This window comes from Labeo rohita, chromosome 4 (assembly GCF_022985175.1).
Source record: "Labeo rohita strain BAU-BD-2019 chromosome 4, IGBB_LRoh.1.0, whole genome shotgun sequence".
NCBI classification, from domain to species: Eukaryota; Metazoa; Chordata; class Actinopteri; order Cypriniformes; family Cyprinidae; genus Labeo; species Labeo rohita.
Window position 1 is genome coordinate 25,936,052 of NC_066872.1, and position 25,562 is coordinate 25,961,613.

The following is a 25,562-nucleotide window of genomic DNA, read 5'->3' on the forward strand; positions in this document are numbered from 1 at the left end:
AACAGATGTCTATTAGATGTCTTTAAGATGTTTATGATTTAGAAAACCTAATTAGATGTTTATGATTTAGAAATTAGAATGTATGTAAAACTGACATCTTACAGACGTCTGTCACAGCAGATGCTTTCCAGATCAAGTGATCTTTAACAGACATCTTGCAGACATATGTGTGCTATCTGGATGGCGTTCTGACGTAGAACCTGGATGCACTGTGCCTGGTTTAGAAATAAAATAAGACACATGCAGTACATACCCAGCACACGTACGTCTACAAGATGTCTGTTAAAGATCACTTGATCTGAAAAGCATCAGCTGTGTACAAACATCTGACAGACATCTGTAAGATGTCAGTATTCATACATTCTAAATCATAAACATCTTAAAGACATCTAATAGACGTCTATTTGACATCTGATAGGAAACGACCTACAGATGTATTGCAGATCAGCAAACACTTTAAAAAATACATCTTCCAGATGTAAATGCAGACGTCATATAAACGTCTCCTTGATGCATGTGTGATATCAGGGTAAAACAGTCTTCGTAAACACGTCTGAAGACGTGAGGACGACTTGCTTATTTGAACTAGAATATACAAGCAATGAACTAAGGGAGATGGATGTTCTACATCAGAATGCTAGTTTCTGTGTTGTGGTACTCTTGTGAACATGCAGCGTTCTGACAAAGAAGAGAAGAAATTGTTGAATAAAGTCATTATTTTTGTTTTCTTTGCAAAAAAAAGTATTCTCGTAGCTTGATAGCATAACGATTGAACCATGTCACATGGACTATTTTAACGACGTCCTTACGTTTTTTTTTTTTTTTTTTTTTTTCCCTGGACCTTGCATGTGTCAGTTACGTTGCTGTCTATGCAGAGTCAGAAAGCTCTTGGATTTCATCAACAAAATCTTTATCTGTGTTCCAAAGATGAACGAAGGTCTTACGAGTTTGGAACGACACGAGGCTGAGTAATCAATGACAGAATTTTAATTGACGGGAGAACTCTGTAAAAGTGAGAGATGCAGTTACATACTTTGGCCACCCGATGGACTCATTACTTCTTAAATGGTAAAAAGCAAGATGATAAAGACATATAAGCTACACGTATAAACTAACACACCAAGACAGACATTACGTTCCAAAAATCTTATAAAACACACATACAATAAAAAAAATAAAATAAAAATCATCAATCACAACAGCATAAACTGTCAGTTTTTGTTGCTTTATCTATGCAAAATATATATTTAAACAAGAAGGACCATGACAGTATGATGTTTTTGCTTGAAACTCCGTTGCAGCCCTTGATATAATTTATTTATAACACATAATTTAAGATATATGTTTTGTATATATTAATAATATGTTGTTTGTATGAATATTCCCGTGACATTTTTCTGTCTAAATCAACTTATGCTTAACTTTGCTGGCTAAATGAAGTAACTGAGATTGTATGCACAAGAAGGGCTGTAAATCACAGTCATCACATTACACTGAAGACCCAGGTATGTACAGTAACTGCATGACTATTGCATTGTGGTGATGTGGGCAGTGTTTGGCGGGCGGCGCGCGAGCACCTGAGCTGCTGCTGCAGGGGTTTCCATAGCGAGCGCACTCACTCACTGACTTCAGCGGGAACACCGCGGACTTCCTGATGCGGGACAATGCGTGTATTCCGCTCGCATTTTCGCCACAGGACCGGCTGAAGGGATGTAAGCGGAGCGCGGACGCGAGCTACAAAGGTAAACGCGTATTAACGATCAACTGTGATCGGGAGATATTGATCTGGATGAAGTTCTGTTTGTTTCCTGTGCTAAAGTAGCGCTAGCGGGGCAGTTGGAGCCCCTTAGAGTCAACGGAGGCAGTTCAAAAGAGTTTAAATCCTGGAAACACGGCGGTATGCTTGGCTGTATATGTTTATTAACTGTTAGAGAGAGACCTGCGCCCGTATTTACTCTAAAGTTGTTTATAATTGTATTCAATGAGGCCTAGCGAGCCAAATGCTCGGACGGCCTCCAGCAGCAGAATTGATGCTGATGGGCTGTTCATAAACACAAATGACGCACGCTGATTGGCTGAGCGTACAGATGCAGAGCGTTGATTGGCTGTGAGCGCTGTCTTTCATGAGATGTCCCGAACGCCTTTAAATGTTTTGGTATGTAAATTAAATTGTGGAGAAGCAAGAATTTCTCGTCGTTAATTTAATTTATAAAGTTTGAAATTCACAAAACAAACCGATTCCGCTTTTAAATCACTATTTATTCACTATAGAAATACGTTAGCTCGGATGTACTAAAAAGTCCTGTGGTATTACAATGTTTCTTCCTGTTTATTTACAATAGTATTCTCTGAGCTAATTTGGATTGCAGTGTAAATAGTCTAAATGTGGAAGTAATTACATAAACGTGATAGCTAAATCATTAATTGTTAAAGGCATTTTTACTACATTATGCAGTCAAAGCACACCTCATGAATCACTGCCTAATTAGCTATATTACATTATTTATCATAATTGATATATTTCGTCAGGGTAGCTTATATAAATCAGTGTGGATCCTATTTAGGGTTTGGGTGAGTGTGTGTTTTCATGTTTCACATTTTGCTGAGCTGTGTGTTTTGCATGCACATGCACATGCGCATGTGCTGACCACACACATCACTGTCCTGTTATATAGAGCAGAGCCCTACAACATCAGCATTCACAGCTGTAAGTGAACATGTGTGATACAAAGCAAATAACGTCCAGAACGTGTGTAAATCTGCAAGAAATAAGCTTCACCTGCTTAGAATGATCATAAAAGAACACACACTAAAAAACAATAGCAGTTATATTAAGAAAAATAAAGTATGCATATGTGTATAAGCTTAAAACAATTAGATTTTGCACTTAAATGTGCTTACGATTGATTAAATAGAATTTATTAGATAATGTACTTTATTGATCTCATGAGGGAAATTGTGGTGCATTAGTGGCCAGAAATAAAACTGTAAAGTACATTGCAGATACTTATACATATTTCATGATTTTACGTGCGGTCGGTGGGCAAGAATAAATTATATTTCTACATGTGTATTTCTACATGGACATATTATTAAATAAACTATTCAATTTTGGTTAAGCAGAGTGCTTTAACAGCAACATTTTGATACAGTGCATTTGATTCCCTCATGATAATATGCATTTACTGTAAAGCAGAAGTCTTTTTTATATTTTAAAATCTAATTATGGGGCAGAATATTAGGTTAACAGCTACTATATACACAGTAAAAAGAGTAAGTACATTTTTAAGAATACTTTTTTTTTTTTAATAATATAATATAAATATAAATATATAATATATTTTTTATTTAATATACACTTTGCTGAGTGAAATATGGACAAACCCAGGTTAAATGTTTAATCCAACCTTCAACCTTCAGTTTTATTTGTTGAATAAATAATAATTAAATAATAAACATTTTATAATATGCTTATTAATAAATATTCACCTTTTGTTTATTTGCTAATGCCTCAGGTAATTATGTATCTGATATTTAATTTCATTTTAAGCCAGCCATATAGTAATTTTTAAACAATAGTTGAGTTAAATAAAACTAAATAAACTTTGAACCTAACTGCTGGGTCAAAACAACCCAGTCGCTGGATTTTTTTTTTTTATCAAGCACTGAGTTGTTAATAAATATATAGTCAAAAGTTTTTGAACAGTAAGATTTTTAATGTTTTTAGAAAGTCTGTACTGCTCACCAAGCCTGCTGTTATTTGACTCAAAGGCAGTAAAATTTTGAAATATTTTTACTATTTAAAATAAGTGTTTTCTATTTGAATATATTTTAAAATGTCATTTATTCCTGTAATTTCAAAGCTGATTTTTTAGTATCACTACTCCAGTCTTCAGTGTCACATGATCCTTTATAAATCATTCTAATATTCTGATTTGCTGCTCAAAAACATTTATTATTATTATTATTATTATTATTATTATTATTATTATTATTATTATATTGAAAACAATTTTTTTCAGGTTTCTTTGATGAATGGAAAGTTCAGAAGAGCAGCATTTATCTTAAACAGAAATCTTTTGTAACATTGTAAGTGTTTTTAATATCACTTTTGATCAATTTACAGCATCCTTGCTAAATAAAAGTATTAATTTCTAGAATTTCATTTCCAAATAAATAAATAAAATTATACTGACTGAAAGCTTTTGAATGGTATAGTGTATAATGTTACAAAAGCTTTTTATTTCAGATAAACGCTAATCTTTTGATCTTTCTATTCATCAAAGAATCCTGAAAAAATGTGCTCAACAGTTTTAAATATTGATAATAATAATACAAAATGTTTAGTGAACAGCAAATCAGCATATTAGATTGACTTCTGAAGGAACATATGACACTGAAGACTGGAATAATGATGCGTTGAAATCACAGGAATAAATTACATTTTAAACTATATTCAAATAAAAAGCAGTTATTTTAAATAGTAAAAATATTTAAAAAATACTGTTTTTGCTGTACTTAGGATCAAATAAATACAGGCTTGGTGAGCAGAAGAGACTTCTTTAAAAACTCTAAAAATATTACTGTTCAAAAACTTTTGACTGGTAGTGTATATATTGGAAAACAAACAACGCTAAGTTTCTTTCTGCAGTGTGTAAGTAAGTAAGTGTAAATCTTAATGCACTGACCCAGTGCAGATAAAATGATGGGCTTGTTTATTAAAAGACATTAAAAGTAAACGTAGCTCAAAACAGTCTGAAAGCCCCAGACAGTCACAGCAGCAGCATCCCAGCTTCAGCCTGTATTGTTCTCCGAACTGCTGTGAATGAAGTAAGAGGCAGTCTAATAGCTGAAACACACACAGATGTTTGATAGATGGCTTTAGCTGGAGAGGTAGAGGGGAGCTGATGAGGAACTCAACTGGTTTAGCCCACAGATAAGGATAGATCACTTCCTGTGTGTGGGGGAGGATGTGCCATGGCAACAAAATGGAGCAAAGCTTTCATAGCTGGTACATTAGACAGTTCTCTGGTGGGCACTGCTGTAGGAAGCTGTTATTACTTTTGTGAAATACTTCCCTCAACCCAGAATCACATACGCGCACACACACACACACACACACACTGCCGTTGTTGTCTTGTTACTCGCCATTTGGGATGAAGCTAAAACAATATTTCTGTATTTTTCTGTTTTTCTGTTTTTTTATTTATTTATTTACTTGCAATAAACAGTGTTTTGCTTCACGCTTTTTGTTTTGATTTATGTTGTGTCTTGCTTTTGCATTTAGTTTAGTTTTGGTTTGGTTTTATGTTTGTCTTCCTTTGCATTTTGGTTTGCTTTGCTTTGGTTTGGTTTGGTTTTATTATGTTTTGTTTTTGCATTTTGTTATGGTTGGGTTATGTTTTGTTTTTGCGTTTTGTTTTGTTTTTGGTTGAGTTTTATGTTTTGTCCGGGTTTTTTTGTTTATAGTTTGGCTGTTTTGTCTTGCTTTGCATTTTGGTTTGGTTATGTTTCGTCTTTGTTTTTTGGTTTGGTTGTTTTTATGTTTTGTATTTGTGTTTATTTTTGGTTTGGTTTTTGTTATGTTTTGTCTTGCTGTACGTTTTGTTTTGTTTTTATGTTTTGTCTTGATTTGCATTTTGATTTGGCTTGGTTTGGTTTATGTTTTGTCTTGCTTTGTGTTTTGTTTTTGTTTGGTTTTATGTTTGTCTTGCTTTGCGTTTTGCTTTGGTTAGCTTTGTTTTGGTTTTGTTATGTTTTGTCATGCTTTGTTTTTTTTTGTTTTGTTTTGTTTGTCTTGCTTTGCATTATGTTTTGGTTTGGTTTTATCCTTCGTCTCACTTTGCATTGCTTTGTTTTGTTTTGTTTGGTTTTGTTTGGTCTTGTTTGTTTTTTTTTTTTTTTTTTTTTTTTTTTTTCATTCAGACCAGATCAATTTGACCAAACAGCATTTTATTTTTACTTTATTTAGTCAAAATAGGAATCTTAATATTAGAATTTAATATAGAATTTTAATATAGTTCATTTCTTTATAGAGTAATGATGCAAATAGATAGTTTTCAAATGTCTCATGATTTACGTCATTTGTCTAATGAAATGTTTTGATTTATGAATCAAACTTCTCAAATGCTATTTATGCTATTTATTTTTTTTAAACGAAAGCCGAAACAAGTTTAGAAAAAAATTGTAATTTCCTTTTTTATTTTATTATTATTTTTTTTTATATACAATTTCAGAGATAACATAAAAAAATCTAATTCATTAATAAACAGTATAAACAACAGGGGTAAAATTAAACATTTTTGCTTATGTATATAAAATTTGGCCAGCAATATAAATAAATTAACAATGCATTCAAGACTTTTGTTAGTTTTGTTTTCATAATACACAATAATATCCTTTAATGTAAAAAAGTAATTAACCTTTTCTAAATGTAAAAATTAATTTTGCCAATTCCACCTAAAAGTTTTGGACAACTTTAAGAACAGAAAACAAATAAGTCAACAGCTATCTCTCACTTTTACAAAGGGAACATAAATCATCAATATCAGAGTATCTTGAAATGAATGATTTAACAGGGAAAATAGTATGCAAAATGTAAAAAAATTCAAATGTACTTCTTTAGTCTTATTATTAATACAGTATTTAAGAAGTAGTGTTCCAAAAAACTTTCCAATAGGTGCTATTTTATTTTGTTTTTGAAAAATAGTACAAATATGTGTGTTATTGCTTTTTTTTTTAATCTGTCAGCTCAACCCTGTTTAATGTTAGTTTTGGTACCTGTCTGCAAGTTATGACACAAACAGTTTGCACAAAACCTCTATTGGCATGACCTTAAGAAAATGCAGTGGACAAATAAAAAGTATATTAAAATGATTTTATATTCTCAACAAAATAATACAGACTTTATTACAACATAGCCCATAGCTGCTACTATAACTGCAAAAAATGAGGCCTACATGCATGTAAAGACACGGCGCTAAAGGTCTTCACATTCCTGAGCTGCTGTCCTGGCACTGAGGGATGGTCGGTGCTGGTACTTATGCCCACTGGCAGAGAGAACCTGTCTGGCGCAACACAAGGCAGTCAGCCCACACACAGAAACACACACACATATTCATAATAACGGAACATAAACAGGAATATGATGTGTCTTGTGTTGAATGTACTAGGTTTAGTTCACTCTCCTGTGGTTGTTCCTCCTTGTGTCATGCTACTGACAGCACAGAACATGTGAACATATGGCTGCGTAATCCTGGAGTTAAGACCTGCTCTCCAGAGTTCTCCCTCTCCCTCTCTCTTTCGCACCTGACTGGTCCTTTCACTGGCTTTTTGACTTCCATGTGATCTGAAAGGGACAGTTCACTTGAAAATGAACATTCTGTCATCATTTACTCACCCCGATGTTGATCCAAACCCATGTGATTTTCCTTTTTCCATGGAACACAAACAATGTTTTGGAGACTGTTCAGTCTTTTACATACAGTGACGACAGATAGTGAGCAGTCAAACTAGAAGAACAACAAAAACTGAACAACTTGTACTCAGTTTTACAATTCTCCTAAACAGTAACTTGTGTGAAGAGCAGGCTGAAATGTAAGCCTCTGTTTATTGAAAATAAAATAAAATATTGAATATTTATAGTTTTATAAACTGCTTCAAGTGTGTGTGTGTGTGTGTGTGTTTATGTGTATATATATATATATATATATATATATACACTACCGTTCAAAAGTTTGGGGTCAGTAAGACTTGTAATAGTCTTTAAAGAAGTCTCTTATGCTCATCAAGGCTGCATTTATTTGATTAAAAATATAGAAAAAAATACAATATAAAATAATGTTTTTTATTTTAACATACTTTAAAATAGAATTTATTCCTGTGATGAAAAGCTGAATTTTTATCAGCTGTTACTCCAGTCTTAAGTGTCACATGATCCTTCAGAAATCATTCTAATATGCAGATTTATTATTAGAATGATCAATGTTGGATAATATCAACAGTTGTGCTGCCAAATATTTTTTGGAACCTGTGTTTTTTTTTTTTTCAGGATTCTTTCATGAATAACAAGTTTAAAAAGTACAGTGTTTATTCAAAATATAAATATTTTATAACAATGTAAATTATTTATTATTAACTTTTAATAAACTTTTAATTATTAACTTAATACATCCTTGGTGAATAAAAGTATTAATTTCTCAAAAAAAAAAAAAAACAATAAAAATGTACTGACCCCAAACTTTTGAACGGTAGTGTATATATATACATATATACATATACATATATATATATATATATACACACACACACACACACACACACACACACATACACAGACATACACTATTCTTGAAGCAGTTAAAAATTATGTGTACATAAAAAATGTAAACATATTAAAAAATAATAAAATAAACAAAACTAAATCACTAAAACTAGAACTAAACTGAAAATACAGAAATAAAAAGTAATTCAAAATAATTATTAAATATAATAGTATCTCAGTGATTGGTATGGATTGCTTTTATGACACTTTTTATGGTTCTTTTTTGTCAAAAACTATAATAATAATAGAATTGCGAAAATCTGAGAATTGCGATATAAACTTGCAATAACTCACAATTTTATCTCACAATTCTGACTTTTGTCTTACTATTACAATATAAACTTGCAATTCTGACTTTTTTCTAAAAAAAAAAATGAAGAAAATAACAGTTTTGACTATTTTCGACAAATTGCAATGTTATATATCGCAATTCTGACTTTTTCCCAACAATTTTGAGTTAATAACTTGTGGTTTTATCTCAAAATTCTAATTTTTTCTCGCTATTGCTAGTTTACATCATGCAATTCTGACTTTTTTCTCAGAATTGCGCTAAACTTGCAATTCTGACTTTTTCTGAAAAAAAGGAAAAAACTTGCAATTCTGACTTTTTTCCTCAGAATTGCATTATAAACTTGCAATTTTTACTTTTTTTCTCAGAATTGCATGTTTGTATCTCACAATTCTGAGTTAATAACTCACAGTTTTATCTCACAATTCTGACTTTTTTCTTACTATTACGATATAAACTTGCAATTCTGACTTTTTTCTAAAAGAAAGAAAAAAATCACAGTATTGACTACTTTCGACAAATTGTAATTTTATATATCGCAATTCTGACTTTTTCCCAACAATTTTGAGGTAATAACTTGCGGTTTTAATCTAATAATTCAATTCTTTTTACCCGCTATTGCTAGTTTACATCTTGCAATTCTGACTTTTTTCTCAGAATTGTGCTAAACTTGCAATTCTGACTTTTTCTGAAAAAAAAAAAAAAAAAAAGAAGGAAAAAACTTGCAAATCTGACTTTTTTCTCAGAATTGCGATATAAACTTGCAATTTTTATTTTTTTTTCTTCTCAGAATTGCATGTTTGTATCTCACAATTCTAATAACTTAGAATTTTATGTCAAATTCTGACTTTTTTCTTACTATTACAATATAAACTCACAATTCTGACTTTTTTCTGAAAAAAATTCGGAAAAAAAACTCAAGTTTTACAATTTCGACAAATTGCAAGTCTATACATCGCAATTCTGACTTTATAGTCACAATTGTGAGTTTATATCATGCAATTCTGACCTTTTTTTATTTTTTTTTCACTGGCGGAAATGGGCTTGCAAAGTGTACTTTCATTGTATGGTGAAGACTAATGTTTGAATTTAGAGCAATGACTGAATTTTCATATTTTGATGAGCTATTCCTTTAACTCAAATTTTGCTCATCACACAAGCATGTGATGGGAGATCTTATTCCCATTCGGGTCGACCCTTATCATTTCCTGTCACCTCCACCCGGTCTGCATCATCTTATTACAGTGATTACCTCCTCTCGCTGCTGTCCCATTACTATCATCCACATACACACACAATGCAGCTGATCATTACTCTACTATGGTGAATAGTGCCTGCAGGAGGCAGGGGTGGTGTGTAAGTGAGAGGGGTTATTAGTCGTCCTAAATGAAGGAGTGAGACAAGTAAAATAAGAAAAGGCAGGAAGGGTGGGAGTAGCGGTTATCTCTCTCACACTGGGTCATGACAGCGAGCCTGATACTACATTCCTGATATCATCACTGTGTGTGTGTGGATGTTTGTGTTTGGTGCAGGGTGGGGAAATAATCTTTCATGGGGTCTTATGTAATAGACTATTTTTTTTAAAGCTTTTAAGTTTACGTTTTTATTTTCCTTCTGTCCCAGCTTAATGTTAAGAGACAATAAGTAAGCCATTTTTTTGGCTGACTTCCTGAAAAGTGTTGACTTCCTTGTGATACTTAAAAAAATTCCTCTCTTTGTTTGAGCTGATTGACATGTCAGTTTCTGACTGTTGAGGAGGTGTGCTAGTACTTTTATAACCAATCAGGTTACTTTTGCCAGGTAGATGATAAAATTGTTGGAAAGTCCCAAAGAGTTACACTTAAAGGTACAGTGCGTAATAACTCATATTTAGGAGGATCTATTGAGAGAAATGCAATCAGAGTTTTCACGGGTCTTAACAAAGTCTTTAAAAGTCTTAAATTGCTTTAAAAAGGTTTTAAATCAGAGCAGCAAGATTTAAATTTATATGATCAAGGCATTAATTTTCGTGAGGGATTGTTTCCTTATGTGTTTCAATTTGAAAGCGAGGGAAAAAGCATAATTTTATTAGGTTATGTTAATGCCGCTAATTTAAAAGTAAAAGTAAAATGCGCATGCTTTTACAAGCTACCTAAAAATGAAGGAAAATGAAAAAAAGAGGGTAAACTCAAGTGAACTAAAAACAAACAACTGCTTGATGCCGAATTGCCGCTAATTTGAAAGTGAAAGTAAAATGTGCACAGTGTTTTTACCGAAGAAAAGCGAGGAAAAGAGGGAAAACTGAAACAAACTAAAAACAAACAATTGCTAGGTGCTGAATTGCTGCTAATTTGAAAGTGAAAGTATAACTCGAACTATCCTTAGAGAACATATTGCACCCCCCAATTTTCTTTAGTTGGTCTTAAACAGGTCTTTAAAAAGTCTTAAATTTACCCTCATAAAACCTGCAGAAACCCTGTGCAATATAATATACACAAATGTTTTCAGAGGTGTATAAAGACCTTAACATAATGAACCATGTTTTTTTTTTTTTATAACTTCAGAATGAACAATTTCAATCTACATACACCGTGGGTCGCTTTATGTGGAAATCGCTATTTTGCACCGCCATGTTTCTACAGTAGCCCTAAACAGACAAACTGTTCTACAGAGCACATTTTGTCACTATGTTGTTCTTGCGAGTAAAACACTAACACAATGCTGAACAAGTAACAATAATATTCACAATAACATATGAGCTTACTGAATAACTAAGCAAAATCCTTAATTTACCACTGTTTGCTCTCTTTTGTCTCTGTTTCAAATCACAACCTTACTGCTAGATGCTGCTAACATTTACACACTGCACCTTTAAGTATTTGAGCCATTATCTAGAGGTTTATTTCACTAAAAGTAAAACTGGAAATTTAGAAAGAAAATTTCTGATGCTTTGCTAATAGCAAATGGGCCGATGGCCATTTGGCAAATCAAGGTTTGAAACTGACTCTTACCAATAATCATAAAAATGCTTAATATCAGCACCGATAATCAGTCGGCCCCCTAATATATACACTACCAGTTAAATTTTTTTTAAACGGTACAGTTTTTAATGTTTTTAAAACAGTCTTTTCTGCTCACCAAGCCTGCATTTATATGATCCAATTGATTATATGATCCTTTCTATTTGAATATATTTTAAAATGTAATTTATTCCTGTAATCAAAGCTAAATTTTCACAATTACTCCAGTCTTCAGTGTCACATGATCCTTCAGAAATCATTCTAATATGCTGATTTGCTATTCAAGAAACTTTAAAAAAAAAAAAAAAAAAAAAAAATTATTATCAATATTTAAAACAAAGCTTTTGTAACATTATACACTATACCATTCAAAAGCTTGGAGTCAGTATAATTGTTTATATATTTTTAGTTTTATTTTTTATTTTTTTTAGGGGAAACATTTCAGATAAATGCTGTTCTTCTGAACTTTCTATTCATTAAAGAATCTTGAAAAAAATCATCATGTAATTAATCATAAAAATGTTTCTTGAACAGCAAATCTTTAGAATATTAGAATGATTTCTGAAGGATCACGTGACTGGAGTAATGATGATAAAAATTCGACTTTGAATTCACAGGAATAAATGATATTTTTAAATATATTCAAATAGAAAACAGTAATTTTAAATAATAAAAATATTTCCTAATGTTACTGTTTTTTGGATCAAATAAATGCAGGCTTAGTCAGCAGAAAAGTTCTTGAAAAAACATTAAAATCTTACTGTTCAAAAACTTTTGACTGGTAGTGTATATATTTCTTTCTTTTTAAAATTTGAATGACTCAAGTATGGTTTTCACCATTAGAGTAGCCAAAGAATAACCATGCCATTAAAAAAAATACATAAAAAAAAAAGAAGAACAAACAAGTAAACACATGCATGTAGTCGTTGTAAATGTGAGTTACAGTTTTGTTTTGCGGTGTTATTATGGGAAAAGGAAAAGTGCTTTATTTAGTATATAACAATTTGGTGTAGTGACAAACCTAATTACTTTTTGGTGATGTCACTGCCATGATTATGATGCATGTCGTGGTTTAAGATTTTGGTCATAGTTAATTATGAGAAAAGCTCTAGTGAGAAAATCTCTTGTCATTCATACATTTTTAAGTATTTAATAAATCTGAAGTACCCACATATTTTGTTTGGGTGTATCTGTAAATACTTCTGATTATATCTGTTGTAACAAAAATATCATTATCTTAATACCTTTGATATATTAAGATGCTCTCATGCCAGATCATAAAAAAAAGAAAGTTTTTATGACACTGATAACATTGATTCACAGACTTGTAAATGACACTCGTATGAAAACTGAAACCTCTTCAGTGACGGGGCTTTTTTATGGATTATGTGCTTCAACATTCTGCTTACAATTCCTGGATCACATCTGATTTGGATGGAGGAATGTTATCTGTGCTCTCTTTGGAAGATAACACTGCTTCAGCACATTTGGCTGGCTGACTGGAATGCTGTGGTTTTCAGCTGAATTTTCTTGTGCTTTTCTTAGTGTCGATTCAATAGGTTTTGGTATCTGTTTCTACACCAACTGCTTGTCATTTTTACATTAGGCTTTTTTTTACAATCGCTTTTGTGTTGTTAAGGAGGTATTTGTTGGATGTGTACAGGTCATGAGTGCCTTGAGGAGAACAGCTGTTGAGAAGAACCTCACCTGGACCACACACCCCTACCAACTCCCAGCATCCCAGTATGAGTAAGTACATGTATATGTCATCTACATAACACCTCATCTTGTGGAATGCAGTGAAGTATTCAGCAGCATATGTGAGAAATTAAAAACATATTATAAAAAATCATAATATATCATAAATGATGCTCTTACTAAAACATGTAGTAGAAAACCTATGAAAAACTTGTGTTATTTAAACAATCCACATTGTTTTATACGTATATTGGACTATTGGGGAAGCCATTATTTCGATGATGTCAAATGGTTGCACTCAGTGAGCTCTTGGCATTACCTGTTGCTATTTTTACCGCAACACAACTCAGAAAATAAAATACTGATATAATGCCACATTGTGTGGCTTTTGGTTCTAAGTTTCAATTGAAGGCCAACAAGAGAAGTGATGTCAGTCTTCACTGCTTTTCTAGCGATAAGAAGAGGAGAAAAGAATTGGAAGATGTCTGTGGATGAATAAAACTTCCTAAAAACCTGCATATTTGTTCTCTCCACTTTAGCCCTGATGCCTTTAAGGCTTTTAGTAGAGCACAGCTACTGAAAAAACTTACAAATGGCAGAGACAAGAAACGCTAGATGCCATCCTGGCAGGATGTAAATATGCCGACACATGTCATGACGCTGCGGCCACTGAAGCAGTTTCTCAGTGCGGATTTCACTCAATATCCAGGGGCGTTTAGACTCCTTGTGAGGGAAAATCAAGGGTACGACATTTGGTTTAAAGGAGAAGTCTACTTCCAGAAAAAAAATTTACAGATAATGTACTCACCCCCTTGTCATGCAAGATGTTCATGTCTTTCTTTCATCAGTCGTAAAGAAATTATGTTTTTTGAGGAAAACATTTCAGGATTTTTCTCCATATAATGGACTGCTATGGTGCCTGGAGTTTGAACTTCCAAAATGCAGTTTAAATGCAGCTTCAAACGATCCCAAATGCGGTTGTAAACGATCCCAGCCACGGAAGAAGGGTCTTATCTAGCGAAATGTTCTGTTATTTTCATTAAAAAAATACAATTTAAATACTTTTTAATCTCAAATGCTCATCTTGTCTTGCTGTGCCTGCACTCTGTGTATTCTGGTTCAAGACAGTTAGGGTATGTCGAAAAACTCCAATCGTATTTTCTCCCTTAACTTCAAAAATCATTTCAAAATCATCTTCATTTCAAAATCATCGCTGCAGAAGTACCGACCCAGTCTTTGCAAAGTGAACATGCAAAGAAGATCAAACACCCTTAACAAAAAAGGTAAAACAATGATATAGGATGATTTTGAAGTTGAGGGGGAACATGAGATGGGAGTTTTTCGACATACCCTAACTGTCATGAACCAGAAAAAAACAGAATTCCGGAAGAGTAAGACAAGATGAGCATTTGACATTAAAAGTATATAAACTGTATTATTTTTATGAAAATAACCAAACGTTTCACTAGATAAGAGCCTTCTTCCTTGGCTGGGATTGTTTACAAATGCATTTGGGATTGTTTGAAGCTGCATTTAAACTGCATTTTGGAAGTTCAAACTCGGGGCACCATAGCAGTCCACTATATGGAGAAAAATGATGAAAGGTTTTCCTCAAAAAACATAATTTCTTTACGAGTGAAGAAAGAAAGACATAAACATTTTGGATGACAAGGGGGTGACTACATTATCTGTACATTTTTATTCTGAAAGTGGACTTCTCCTTTAAGTCTAAGCTTATATCCATTGTAGTAATGGCTCAACACCATTATTTTGGCTTCAGTATGACACCAAAATGTGATTCCTCGGTATCAATACTAAATCGATACCATAGGTAACAAATAACAAGCCTCAAAAGATAAGTGAATTGAAAAAAATGTAGTAAGTAATTTTAACATACTAAACATTTATTAGTTCATTTATCATTTATAACTAATTACTGACCTAGATTAAGTGCTGTAATACTGTTAGGTCATTTTAGGCCTACCTAATGAATTTTAACAAAGTTTGCTTTACAGTAAAGTGTTATTCTAACAGTCAAAGCATTCAAAATCACATTATTATCTCTCTCTCTGATTGTTTTCAGATTTCAGACTCAGATAGCCAAAACAAAATTAAATATAAATTTCTCTTGCACTCTCTCGGCTGCTTCATATTAGCGTTTGGCAGCGCAGCAGAAACATTCCAATCATATTATTGATGCTAAAACTATTATAGCAAAACTCTTGCTTCCTTCAAATTCAATTAATATTTGTTTGAAATACAAGTGCAAATATCACGTGACCAAACCTGGTTCTAGAGTGTCACACACATTTACGCACATTTGTTTACTTTCTATCACATCTTAGGTATGTGTGTTGATCAGTTATAAATAAAAGTTAATTATAACTAAATGACTGATGAATGATGCACCCACCTGTCAATCTCTAAATTCGAGTTAAACTCCACCTGTAAACTCTTTCAGTAGTTGTTGTCATCATATCATTATATTATTTTAAGAGTTGTGTTGCGGTAAAAATAGCAACAGATAGCGGCAGTAGCTCATTGAGTGCAACCATTTCATGTCATTGAAATAATGGCCCCATAGTCCAAAATATGTGTGAAACGATGTGGATTTTTTAAGTTATGCAAATCTTTTATTGATTGTCAATATTCAGTGTATTCTACTCTATAAGCAATAAGCACATGCTTGTGTGTCATTCTGTACACAGGTATAGATCAGAGATAAGAGCAGAGGTTACCGGGTATTAGGGATGTTAACCGATGACCATTTGACCGGTGGTTGACCGTATCAACGTTAACCGGTCAAAGTTGTCGGTAGTCGGTTAAAAAAAAAAGTGATATCTAAATTAGGCTATTATAGACAGTGGACTATACGCTACTACAGTTAGCCATCTCATTCCTCATCTTTTTGTGTTAAGTGAACAAATTATCCCTCACACTCAATTTTTCATAACTCGCCTGTTTGTACTTAATAAACCAATAAAAACATTTTGGCGCGAGGTCACAGCGTTTGGGTTCGCGCGCTCACAAGGTTTGCGAAAAGTAAAGGCAACAGGCTAAAACACTCGAGGTTAGAGCGGCGTCTCTTCGGAGCTGTCATTTTCTTAAATGAGCCGTGGCAATGTTTCAAATGAGCTTCTAACCTAGACAAACGCCTTTATTTTCAAAGCGATCACCTTGTACCCAAACCATTTGAAACTAAGGAGCCATTTGTCCTACGATTAAATACAACAAGCTTTTCGGCGCCGCGTTTGCGGGACTCATGTTTCGCGCTGTAGGGGATTTTAATGTGAGTGGCAGTGTGTGTGTGTGCGGGAGGCAGAGCGGCAGAGAGATGCGACAGAGTTGCGAAATTGCAGGCGCGGCTCGAAATGGCTGTTATTTCAAATAGCGTACCATATTTTAAACTAATCGGTTAACCGGTTTCAACCGGCTAATGAGGCTCGGTGGTCGGTCAAGAAATTTTTTAGTTTTCGCCATCCCTACCGGGTATGTCACTGAGTAAATTTAATGAGACTTCATAGCATGACTGCTTTATTCATAGATACATTGCTCTACAAATCTGATTTGAAATCAGCTTGAGCTTCATGAGATCTAGTTAAAGAACGTCCCTGATTCACATCAGATCAACTCCGATCCTTCAGTAAGTTCCTGTAAGAACGGGGCTTTATGGGAGTTTGACTTGTAATCTCACAGATGGTGCATTTTAGAGGACTGGAGTGTATTTAAGTGTGTGCAGTTGCTGTGGAGACTATGGGGCGATTGGATTGGTCAGCTGCCATGTCGGGAGACGGCTGAGTTGAGAGATTTAACTGGATTACACAGTGTGTCCCCTGTGGAGTCCACACCAAACCAGTAAACAACAGTAATGGTGCTACATAGGCTCTAGCCAGCTGGACTTTTTTTTTTTCTTTCAGTAAAGTGAATGATAATGATCTGACAGGTCATTGACCCTTACTTGATTACATTGACAGCATGTTACTGCAGATTTACAGAGGATATAGTATATCCATAGCACTTTTCTTGCATACTGGATGCTTAAAGGATGGTTCAACTAAAAATTACAATTCTGTCATTAATTACTCACCCTCATGTCATTCTAAACCCATAAGACCTTTATTCATCTTTGATACACAAAGATATTTTAATTAAATCTGTGAGATTTCTGTATGAATGTTTTGGAGGGCTCTATGCTTGAAAAATTTAGAAGCACAGTCAAAATGTCAGGAGCATCTTCTAATCAATAATCAAAAAATCTGATCAAAAATAATCCTTCGAATTAGGTGACGTTCGTCCTTAAAGTGATTTACAGGGAAATTTTGTTTTTACCTTTGTAATGGTAGTTTTCTAACTTTATTAAAAGTATGTCATCTTTTATGTAATTATTTTTTTAATTATATATTTTTTAAATTGTCTAATTAAAACAACAAAATAAAGTAGAATAAGAATAAGTTACCAATCAAATGAAATCAGTATTAAACAAAATTAATTTGTTCTACAGAGGCGGCACAGAAGAACACAAAAGTGGTTTGTAGGTGTATTTTCATGTTTAATGAGGCTCAGAGGTGGCGTGAGTGCAATCAAATTCATAAATTCATGTTGGGATTAATGTTTTAAATATCAAATGTTGAATATAGAAATATTAAATGATTTAAATAACTGAAAAGATACTGAAAAATGACAAAAACTGCCAGTAAACTGATTTAATTACTGAATCATTCATTCATTTGATTCATTCGAATGGCGGATTCATTCAGGAACAAAGCAAGTGTCTGTCTTTATAAATGGGAAATTGAATCGCTGACTCACTAGATTCGTTTAAAAAAAGTGCGTTCATTCATAAACGAAACACTGCTGTGTTTGAATGGAGATGCGCAGCAGCTCAGTTGTGACTTCTTTCAAAGTATTTTTGACGACAAAAAAGTGTTATAGTCAGACAGTGTCACTTAATATTAACGTCTTGTTTATATATTGTAACAGCTTTGATTATTTTGGACAGATTATTTTGAATTTCTCTTAGATGATTCATTCATTTGTTTTGCTGAAATGGACAAATGATGATACATTCAAAATACCCTGTTTATGTCGTTAATTATTTGCAATAGTTACATCTATGGCCTAGCTGACTGATGCTAATATAGTGAGCAACTCCATGATTGGACTCTCCTCATTTTTTTGTTCTCTTTTTGCTTCTATGGGAAGCCAGCAATGCTTGAACCACCAGCTGTTATAATTAATGCTGGCAAAAATATCTGAATTTAATAATGAAGGTTCACTAGACAGTCACACAATAAGAACTTAGGTTTAGTTGCACAGTACAGAAAAGGTCAAAATAAATGAGGTGCAGACATTTTTATCCAGATCGGATTAGATTTCTCAGAGGACCAGAGTTAGAGGAAAAACAGTAGATAATTTGTTCTTTAAACAATACCAAAAGCGATAATTGTGTTCCACTAGATAAATAACAACATACGGGTTTGAAATGAGTAAATAATGACACAAGTTTTGTTTGTTGGGTGAACTGTTCTTTTAAAGCAATTCTCAAAAGCTCTACAAGTTCTGGGAATGAAGGCTTTAAAGTTTATTTGTGTTTTTTTGAAAGTCTAAAGCTAGGTACACACCCCTCTTCCTAAGCCTTTCCACATTTGTCTTCTGTTGTTCGCTGGAAGTGCTCTACACCTCACAGTCTTGACTGTTTCATCTTCAACATCAATCAGGACAGAAATAGAAAAAATACACAAAGACCAATAGCAGTGACGGTAAAGGCACCTGAAATAGCCAGACGACCACACAGGAGAAATGTGTGTGCGTCTGTGTGTGTGTGTCTATATCTCCGTCCACTCTTGAGGATGTGGTGTAGACAATATGACCCGGGGAACGCAAACTACAGCCTGTTTATTAGCTTCCCTTTTTCTTCTGATCTAATTTCAGCTGCTGTTTTTGTGTAGAGTATTGGCAGTACAGATTATTTTTTGACCTTGCTTGTGAGTTGTTTTGATACTGAGGGAGAGTGTGTGTGTCGGTGTGTTTGTGTGTGTCTGTTGAGTTAATTACCCTCATTACCCCCTGCCCGTGCCCCTGTGAGTGGCAGCACTAATGAGAGAAATGACTCATCCAGGATGGACTGAAACAAGAACCTGAAACGAGATGAAGGGGGATAAAAAGAGAAAAAGAGAAAGATGCTGTTTCATTTCCCCCCCTCAGCATGACATGTTTCTTAATCTATTAAAGATTTGGTCACAATTTATGATTGATGTGAATGATAATGTACTGTGACGCAGAGCGCCTTTACCAGCTGCCAACAGAAGATTGGTTTTATGGATCATACGGCCACGAATGCTTGTAGAATGCATGAGAAAATGGGCATTTGTTACGAATTCAGAATATTCAGCACTATGATAATTATGTTGTGTGTTTTAAACATCCTACTAATTAGCCTGCGTTCAGCATCGGATTAACATTTAATTATGAATCATTGACAAAAGCATAATGCTGTTTTCCTACTTGTTGACAATAAGTAGTTGCTTACTGGTCCAAGTTGAAAGAGCTCCAAATCTCTAGATATGACTCGGATTCCTGCTTCAATGTAAATCAGTGGGATTTTTGCCAGTTTTATTTCATGCCAAGTGAAAATTATGTCAGATTGCACACCTTGTCTGAACAAGCCGCATGATTTGGGGTTATTCTCAATTATAGTTTATAAAAAAATGTAGGTTGAGTTACTCACTGATATGTTATACATATCTATATACATATAGTATATGTATATAAGATTTGGGAGTTGTTCAGTTCTGTTTTTATTAATAATAATTAAAATTATTATTTGTTGTTAATGTTATGAATAAATAATACAAATTTTTAACATTAAATAGTAAAAACTATATATTTTCATTATTATTTATAATTACTTAAAAACATTTTTTGTAAATAAATGCATGCATACATACATACATACATACATACAAACCTAGATTACCCAGATGCCCATGTTGAGCATGTGGGTGTGTTTGCACAGCTAACTAGATGGATGATCATAGGAAGGAAGTCACTCAGGAATGTGATTACATTTCACGGTAAACAGTGGAACATGAGGAAATGGATCCTGCGCCCTTTTGCTGTGTACACACACACACACACACACACACACACACATTGCTTTAACCTTGAGAAGTGAAGTAGGTTTTTTTACAGGTAGGTTAAGACATTCGCATTAGCTCTAATATGAAACCTACTGTAGCTCTCCTGATGTGTAAAATCTTCTGAAAGGTGGGAACTTAACTGGGATGTCTTTCTTTGGGGAGGGCAGTCTCAGAATGCACTACAGTCTGTGTTTTAAAAGGGGTCATGAATCAAGAAATCAAAATTCCATTGATATACAAGATCGTTGTACTTGGGGCTGCACGATTAATCGAAGGCATTTTTTCAATGAAGCTGGTTGTGAAATCAGTAGTAAATCTCTAGCAGGTGCTTTTAGCATTTAGTACACAGAGCTGTAATTCACTGAAAAGCTACGTTCACGTTCAGTATCGCGGACGATTTAATCATCTCTGTTTCTGTGTGAGAGCGCCTGCTGGCCTTCGGATGGAGATTTGCTGCTGATCACAGAACCGATACGCATGACAATCGCAGCTTTTGATTAATCGGGTTTCCGATTTTTATTTTGATTTATTGTGCAGCCCTAGTTGTACTACAAAACCATACTGTAAGTTTCAGAACTCAAAACTTTCTCGTTAGTCTGAAAACAGCTTATATTGAAGCCAGAATGCCAAAACGACAGGTTGTGGAATTTGCCACTTTATGATGTAATAGTGTGCATAAACACCGCCTCTGCAAAAGAAGATCAACGCCTGCTTCTATGTCGCTGCCAGATTTGGCCTGGCCGCCGATTTGCATCTGTAGTAAGTAAATAACTAGACAGACGAAAGCAGGTTTTACGGAGAAACCTAACAATAAAGATGGCTCCGAAGACAATAAGATGCAGTGCAGTGCCAAATTATGGAAAAATAATCTTTGCATTGGCTTCGTACTGATCACAACATTAGGAAAGAGTGGATTAACTTCTTGTTTGAAGTTCCAGACCACATCAGTAAGAACTCGGCCCTTTGTTCATTTCATTTTTCCAAGGATTTGTTTGCAAACGAGTCACAATTCGATGCAGGATTTTCAAAAAGATTGAAACTAAAATACAATACTGTGTTGAGTATGTTGGAACCGACTAACTGTGACTAACTGTGCTTTTTATTACAAGTTGTTTGATATGTATTACATATTTTAGTTTTTAACCTAAATCAGAGGAGCGTCCATCGTTAGGTGTTTCCGACTTGAAGCAGGACTGTGCAGACTGACCGTTTTAGGACATTAAAGTACAGTGAGAGCTATAGAGAGCAGACGAATTGAACTTTCAAAATCTTTGATGTCATACACCGATTGGTCTGCGCAGCACCAGTTCGAGTCAGACACACCTTATGAAGAATGTAGGCTGTTAAACATACACAACTATTAGCCAATCATCAATCATACCAGTGGGCGTTTACTTCAGAGTCTAGAATCCGCAACACCTATTCAAACAGAGCGTTCTGATGAAGGGGGTCGAAACAGGATGGAAAATAGCCTTCTAAATTATTTTTTTATGTAGAAATTTTGATAACATTATCAGTGGACCTCAGAGAACAGTACAAAATAATAAAAAGGCAGTTCATGATCTTTTTAAGAGCTGTTTTGTGTGTTTTTTAATCAAGTGTGTGTTGATCAAATATTGAGAGCTTTTTTCTTTGCTGTACATGTCTGGATCAAGGGTGTGTGTGTGTGACTCAGTGCATACACACAAACTCATAGGTGTGTGATAGTGAAATGACAGTTGCTAACTCGCTTGTAAATTCTGCATTATATAGTCACTTCCCCAGATGCCTAGATGGATATAGTTTACACTTCATTATAGGAAGTTCCACACACACAGGCCCATAAAACTTTTAACTTTGGAAAGATATATGAATACATAATTCCTGTTATTCATAAATGTGTATATATACATACTGTGTGTATAATAGATAATATAGTTTTTTTTTTTTTTTTTTTTTATTTAAAAGATTGCTAAAGAACTAATTCATAGATATCTTTACCAGTCTGCTGGAAACCAACTTATTTTTACAAGATAATGGGTTGATAAGCACATTTCAGAAAGTGCTAATCAATGTGAGGTACATGGTATCAAGTTTTGTTTCAGATGCTTACTTGCAAACTAGATATCCACATGCAGAACTGTTTTTAGCTTTTGAAGTTATGTCTGCAAAATAATTTATTACTTCAAGATGGACAGACATTCTGATCACAGAGTTTACACACATATTCTGCTAACTTATACAAATATCTGCAGAGACTCCTAAGCTTGAGGGTTTTTATTTATTTACATGATTTATTTTAGATAAACCCTCCGTTAAAGTGTGGTTGGTCACTTTACATGCTAGTCAGATGATCTCTTCTTTTCTAAGTAAGCAGTTCTTGGCCAGAATAAGTTGTAATGTGAACTTAATATTGATAGTCATAGTCATTTAATTCTGATAATTGAGAAACAGATGTGATAGCAGTACACTGAACTGTTTATTCATATATCCCGGTCTTATCTATATCCTAGCCATCAGTGCAAACCTGTCAACAAACATTAAATAAATCCATCAGTTAATTGGAACAATCAACATTAAACAACCATTACATTGCATGTGAAACTTAACACTGAGGATGAGAAAGTAGTAAACAGGATGTGACAGACTGTTTTCCAAAGCCACTATACCCGCTCTTTCTCACTGGCATTTGTCCAGCAGTAGAGAGTGAATAAAAGAGAGGAAATTCATGCAGAGCATTTTGAGAGTTGCATTATGATTTGTCTTCATCGCATACACTCTAATCGCAGTGCGGTGCTGTGGGATGTTACTGTGCCTCTGCATATCTGAATCAAATGAATCCACTATTCTGCATGCATTATTTAAGCTCAGCTGAGCCGTGCGCTTTCACTTCATTCAGCTCCTACAAATCCAGTACTGTTATCACATCAACATAACACTCCATCATGCTTGTTACTTCTGACATGTTCAGGGTCTGGACCGCAAACCGTACTGTAGAAATGTTGATTTCAGATCACTTCTGCTCTGTCCACACTGATCAGTTTAACAAACCCCAGCAGAGATCTCAAGACCCATATACAGACCAATACCAGATCCCCTAAGAACCAAATCAATACTAGACCCCTTAAGACTCAGAGCAATATCTGACTCACCCTAAGACCCAGACCCAACTCCCCATAAACCAGGGCCCAATCTGGATCCAATCTCTCTTTTTTCAGACACACAAAAAATAACCCTGGACCAGTGCCCAAACCCTGGTTCCAAATTGGCCCCAAAACCTTGCTAGTCTTGAACAAGGGGACCTTTGATGCCTGTTGGCTTCCACTGCTCTCAAGTCAGTAGTAACTTGAGCCCAGCCAAGCACTGCCTCCAGCTCCAGCACCAGTCCCAAAGGAGATACAAGGTGTAGACTCCTTGAGGACCAGATGTAGACCAATACCAGACAATCTAAGAGCCAGACCAATAACAGATCCCTTAGGACAGGGGTGTTCAGTCCTGCTGCTGGAGGGTCACTGTCCTGCAGAGTTTAGCTGTGTCCCCAATTAAACACCCCTGAACCAGCTAAACAAGGTCTTGTATACTAGAAAATTCCAGGCAGGTATGTTGAGGCAAGTTGGAGCTAAACTCTGCAAGACAGTGGCCCTCCAGGACCTTTGCTGTAAGACTCAGACCAAAACGAAATCCCTTTAAGCTCAGATATGGACCATTTCCAGATCCCCACCCCAAGGGCCAGTTAGAGATGCTTTTTGTCCCAAACTCCAGACTCCCTAAGACCCATTCCTAAACCAATACCAGAACTTCTGAGACTCCGACAGATTCCAGACCATTTTACACCAATACAATACAGATCCCCTCAGATCCAGGCCAACTCCGGGCCTCCTAAGACCCATTCCCAAACCAATACCAGAGACTCTGAGACTCTGACAGATTCCAGATTCTCTTACAATACAGATTCACATTAGATCCAGGCCAACTCCAGAGCCCCTAAGACCCATTCCCAAACCAATACCAGAGCCTCTGAGACTCAAACAGATTCCAGACCTTCCAGACAGATAATAGAGATCCCCTTAGATCCAGTACCAAGAGCCTCTAAGACTCAGACTCAGACAGATAATAGAGATCCCCTTAGATCCAGTACCAGAGCCTCTAAGACTCTGACCAGTACTAGATCCCTCAGGACCAGATATAGACCAGTTCCACACCCTCTAATGACCAGACTAATTAGAGACCCCTTAAGACCCAAATCAGCATGAACTCTCAATGTTTCGATATAGACCAAATTTTAAACTCATGAGGCCCAGATACAAAGACAATAACCTTTCCTCAACCTTGTCTACAACCCAACCTAACACCTATGTTGGGTCATGGAAATTCCCACCAGTATGTGCTAGGAATAAACTGTGACCTACCTCTCCTGAGACCAAAAGCAAAGACCATGATCCAAACAAAGAGTACAAAGCCACATTTGTGATCTTAAGTTTCATGACCAAGCCCCAAAGATCAAGACTTTGCCCAGAAAGTTGTAAGCTGCTACAGAGAGATGGACAATGACACTGGATAACATGAATTTCAGCTTTAAACTCCCATGGAAAAAAGTTGGCATCTCTTTGAATCTGTTTTACTGAAACTGAAGTATTCTTAGGTTAAAACAACTTTTCAGAACAAGATTTCCAAATTTCAAAAATCTGTTCCTGCACAGGTTGCACTAACTCTAAATAACATTCCAGGAACATTGTGAAAGTATTATTTATTGGTTGCAGTAGTGTAGCACTGCAGTTTGGTTAGCACAGGGCTGTGCAGTACTTTTGCTACAGTCCCATGATAGCTGTGGTTAAATTCAGACACATGGATCTCATGGTTTAAACATGGTTCACTAGTGTTATTTAGTGGTGAGCAGCGATGATGTAATGCTGATGTAACGTTGTCAGGCTGTTTTGTGTTTTTGACGCTTTCAGCACATTTCAGGGAGGTAGAGGGTAATTAGATCCAAACGAGGCCATTATATAGAGATTGATTACAACGGAGGATACATGTGCTGCTGGATGTCTGCACAAGACACATACACACCGCTGCAGCGAGCCATGATAACACACTGTCCTTGAGCAAGATCAGGCACTGTGAAATGTAAAGGTAGA

The 25,562-nt window shown here is 34.8% G+C and overlaps 1 protein-coding gene across 1 annotated transcript in view; it reads left to right on the forward strand.

Moving 5' to 3' along the window:
* The first annotated feature begins 1,584 nt into the window (after positions 1–1,584).
* The window catches only part of usp6nl (USP6 N-terminal like), a 73,153-nt gene continuing 49,175 nt past the window's right edge, over positions 1,585–25,562 (forward strand). The window contains exons 1-2 of the mRNA XM_051107438.1: positions 1,585–1,742; positions 13,275–13,360. Of these exons, the coding sequence (XP_050963395.1) occupies positions 13,357–13,360 (4 nt within the window). The 5' untranslated portion in view covers positions 1,585–1,742; positions 13,275–13,356. The remainder of the gene's footprint in view (positions 1,743–13,274; positions 13,361–25,562) is intronic.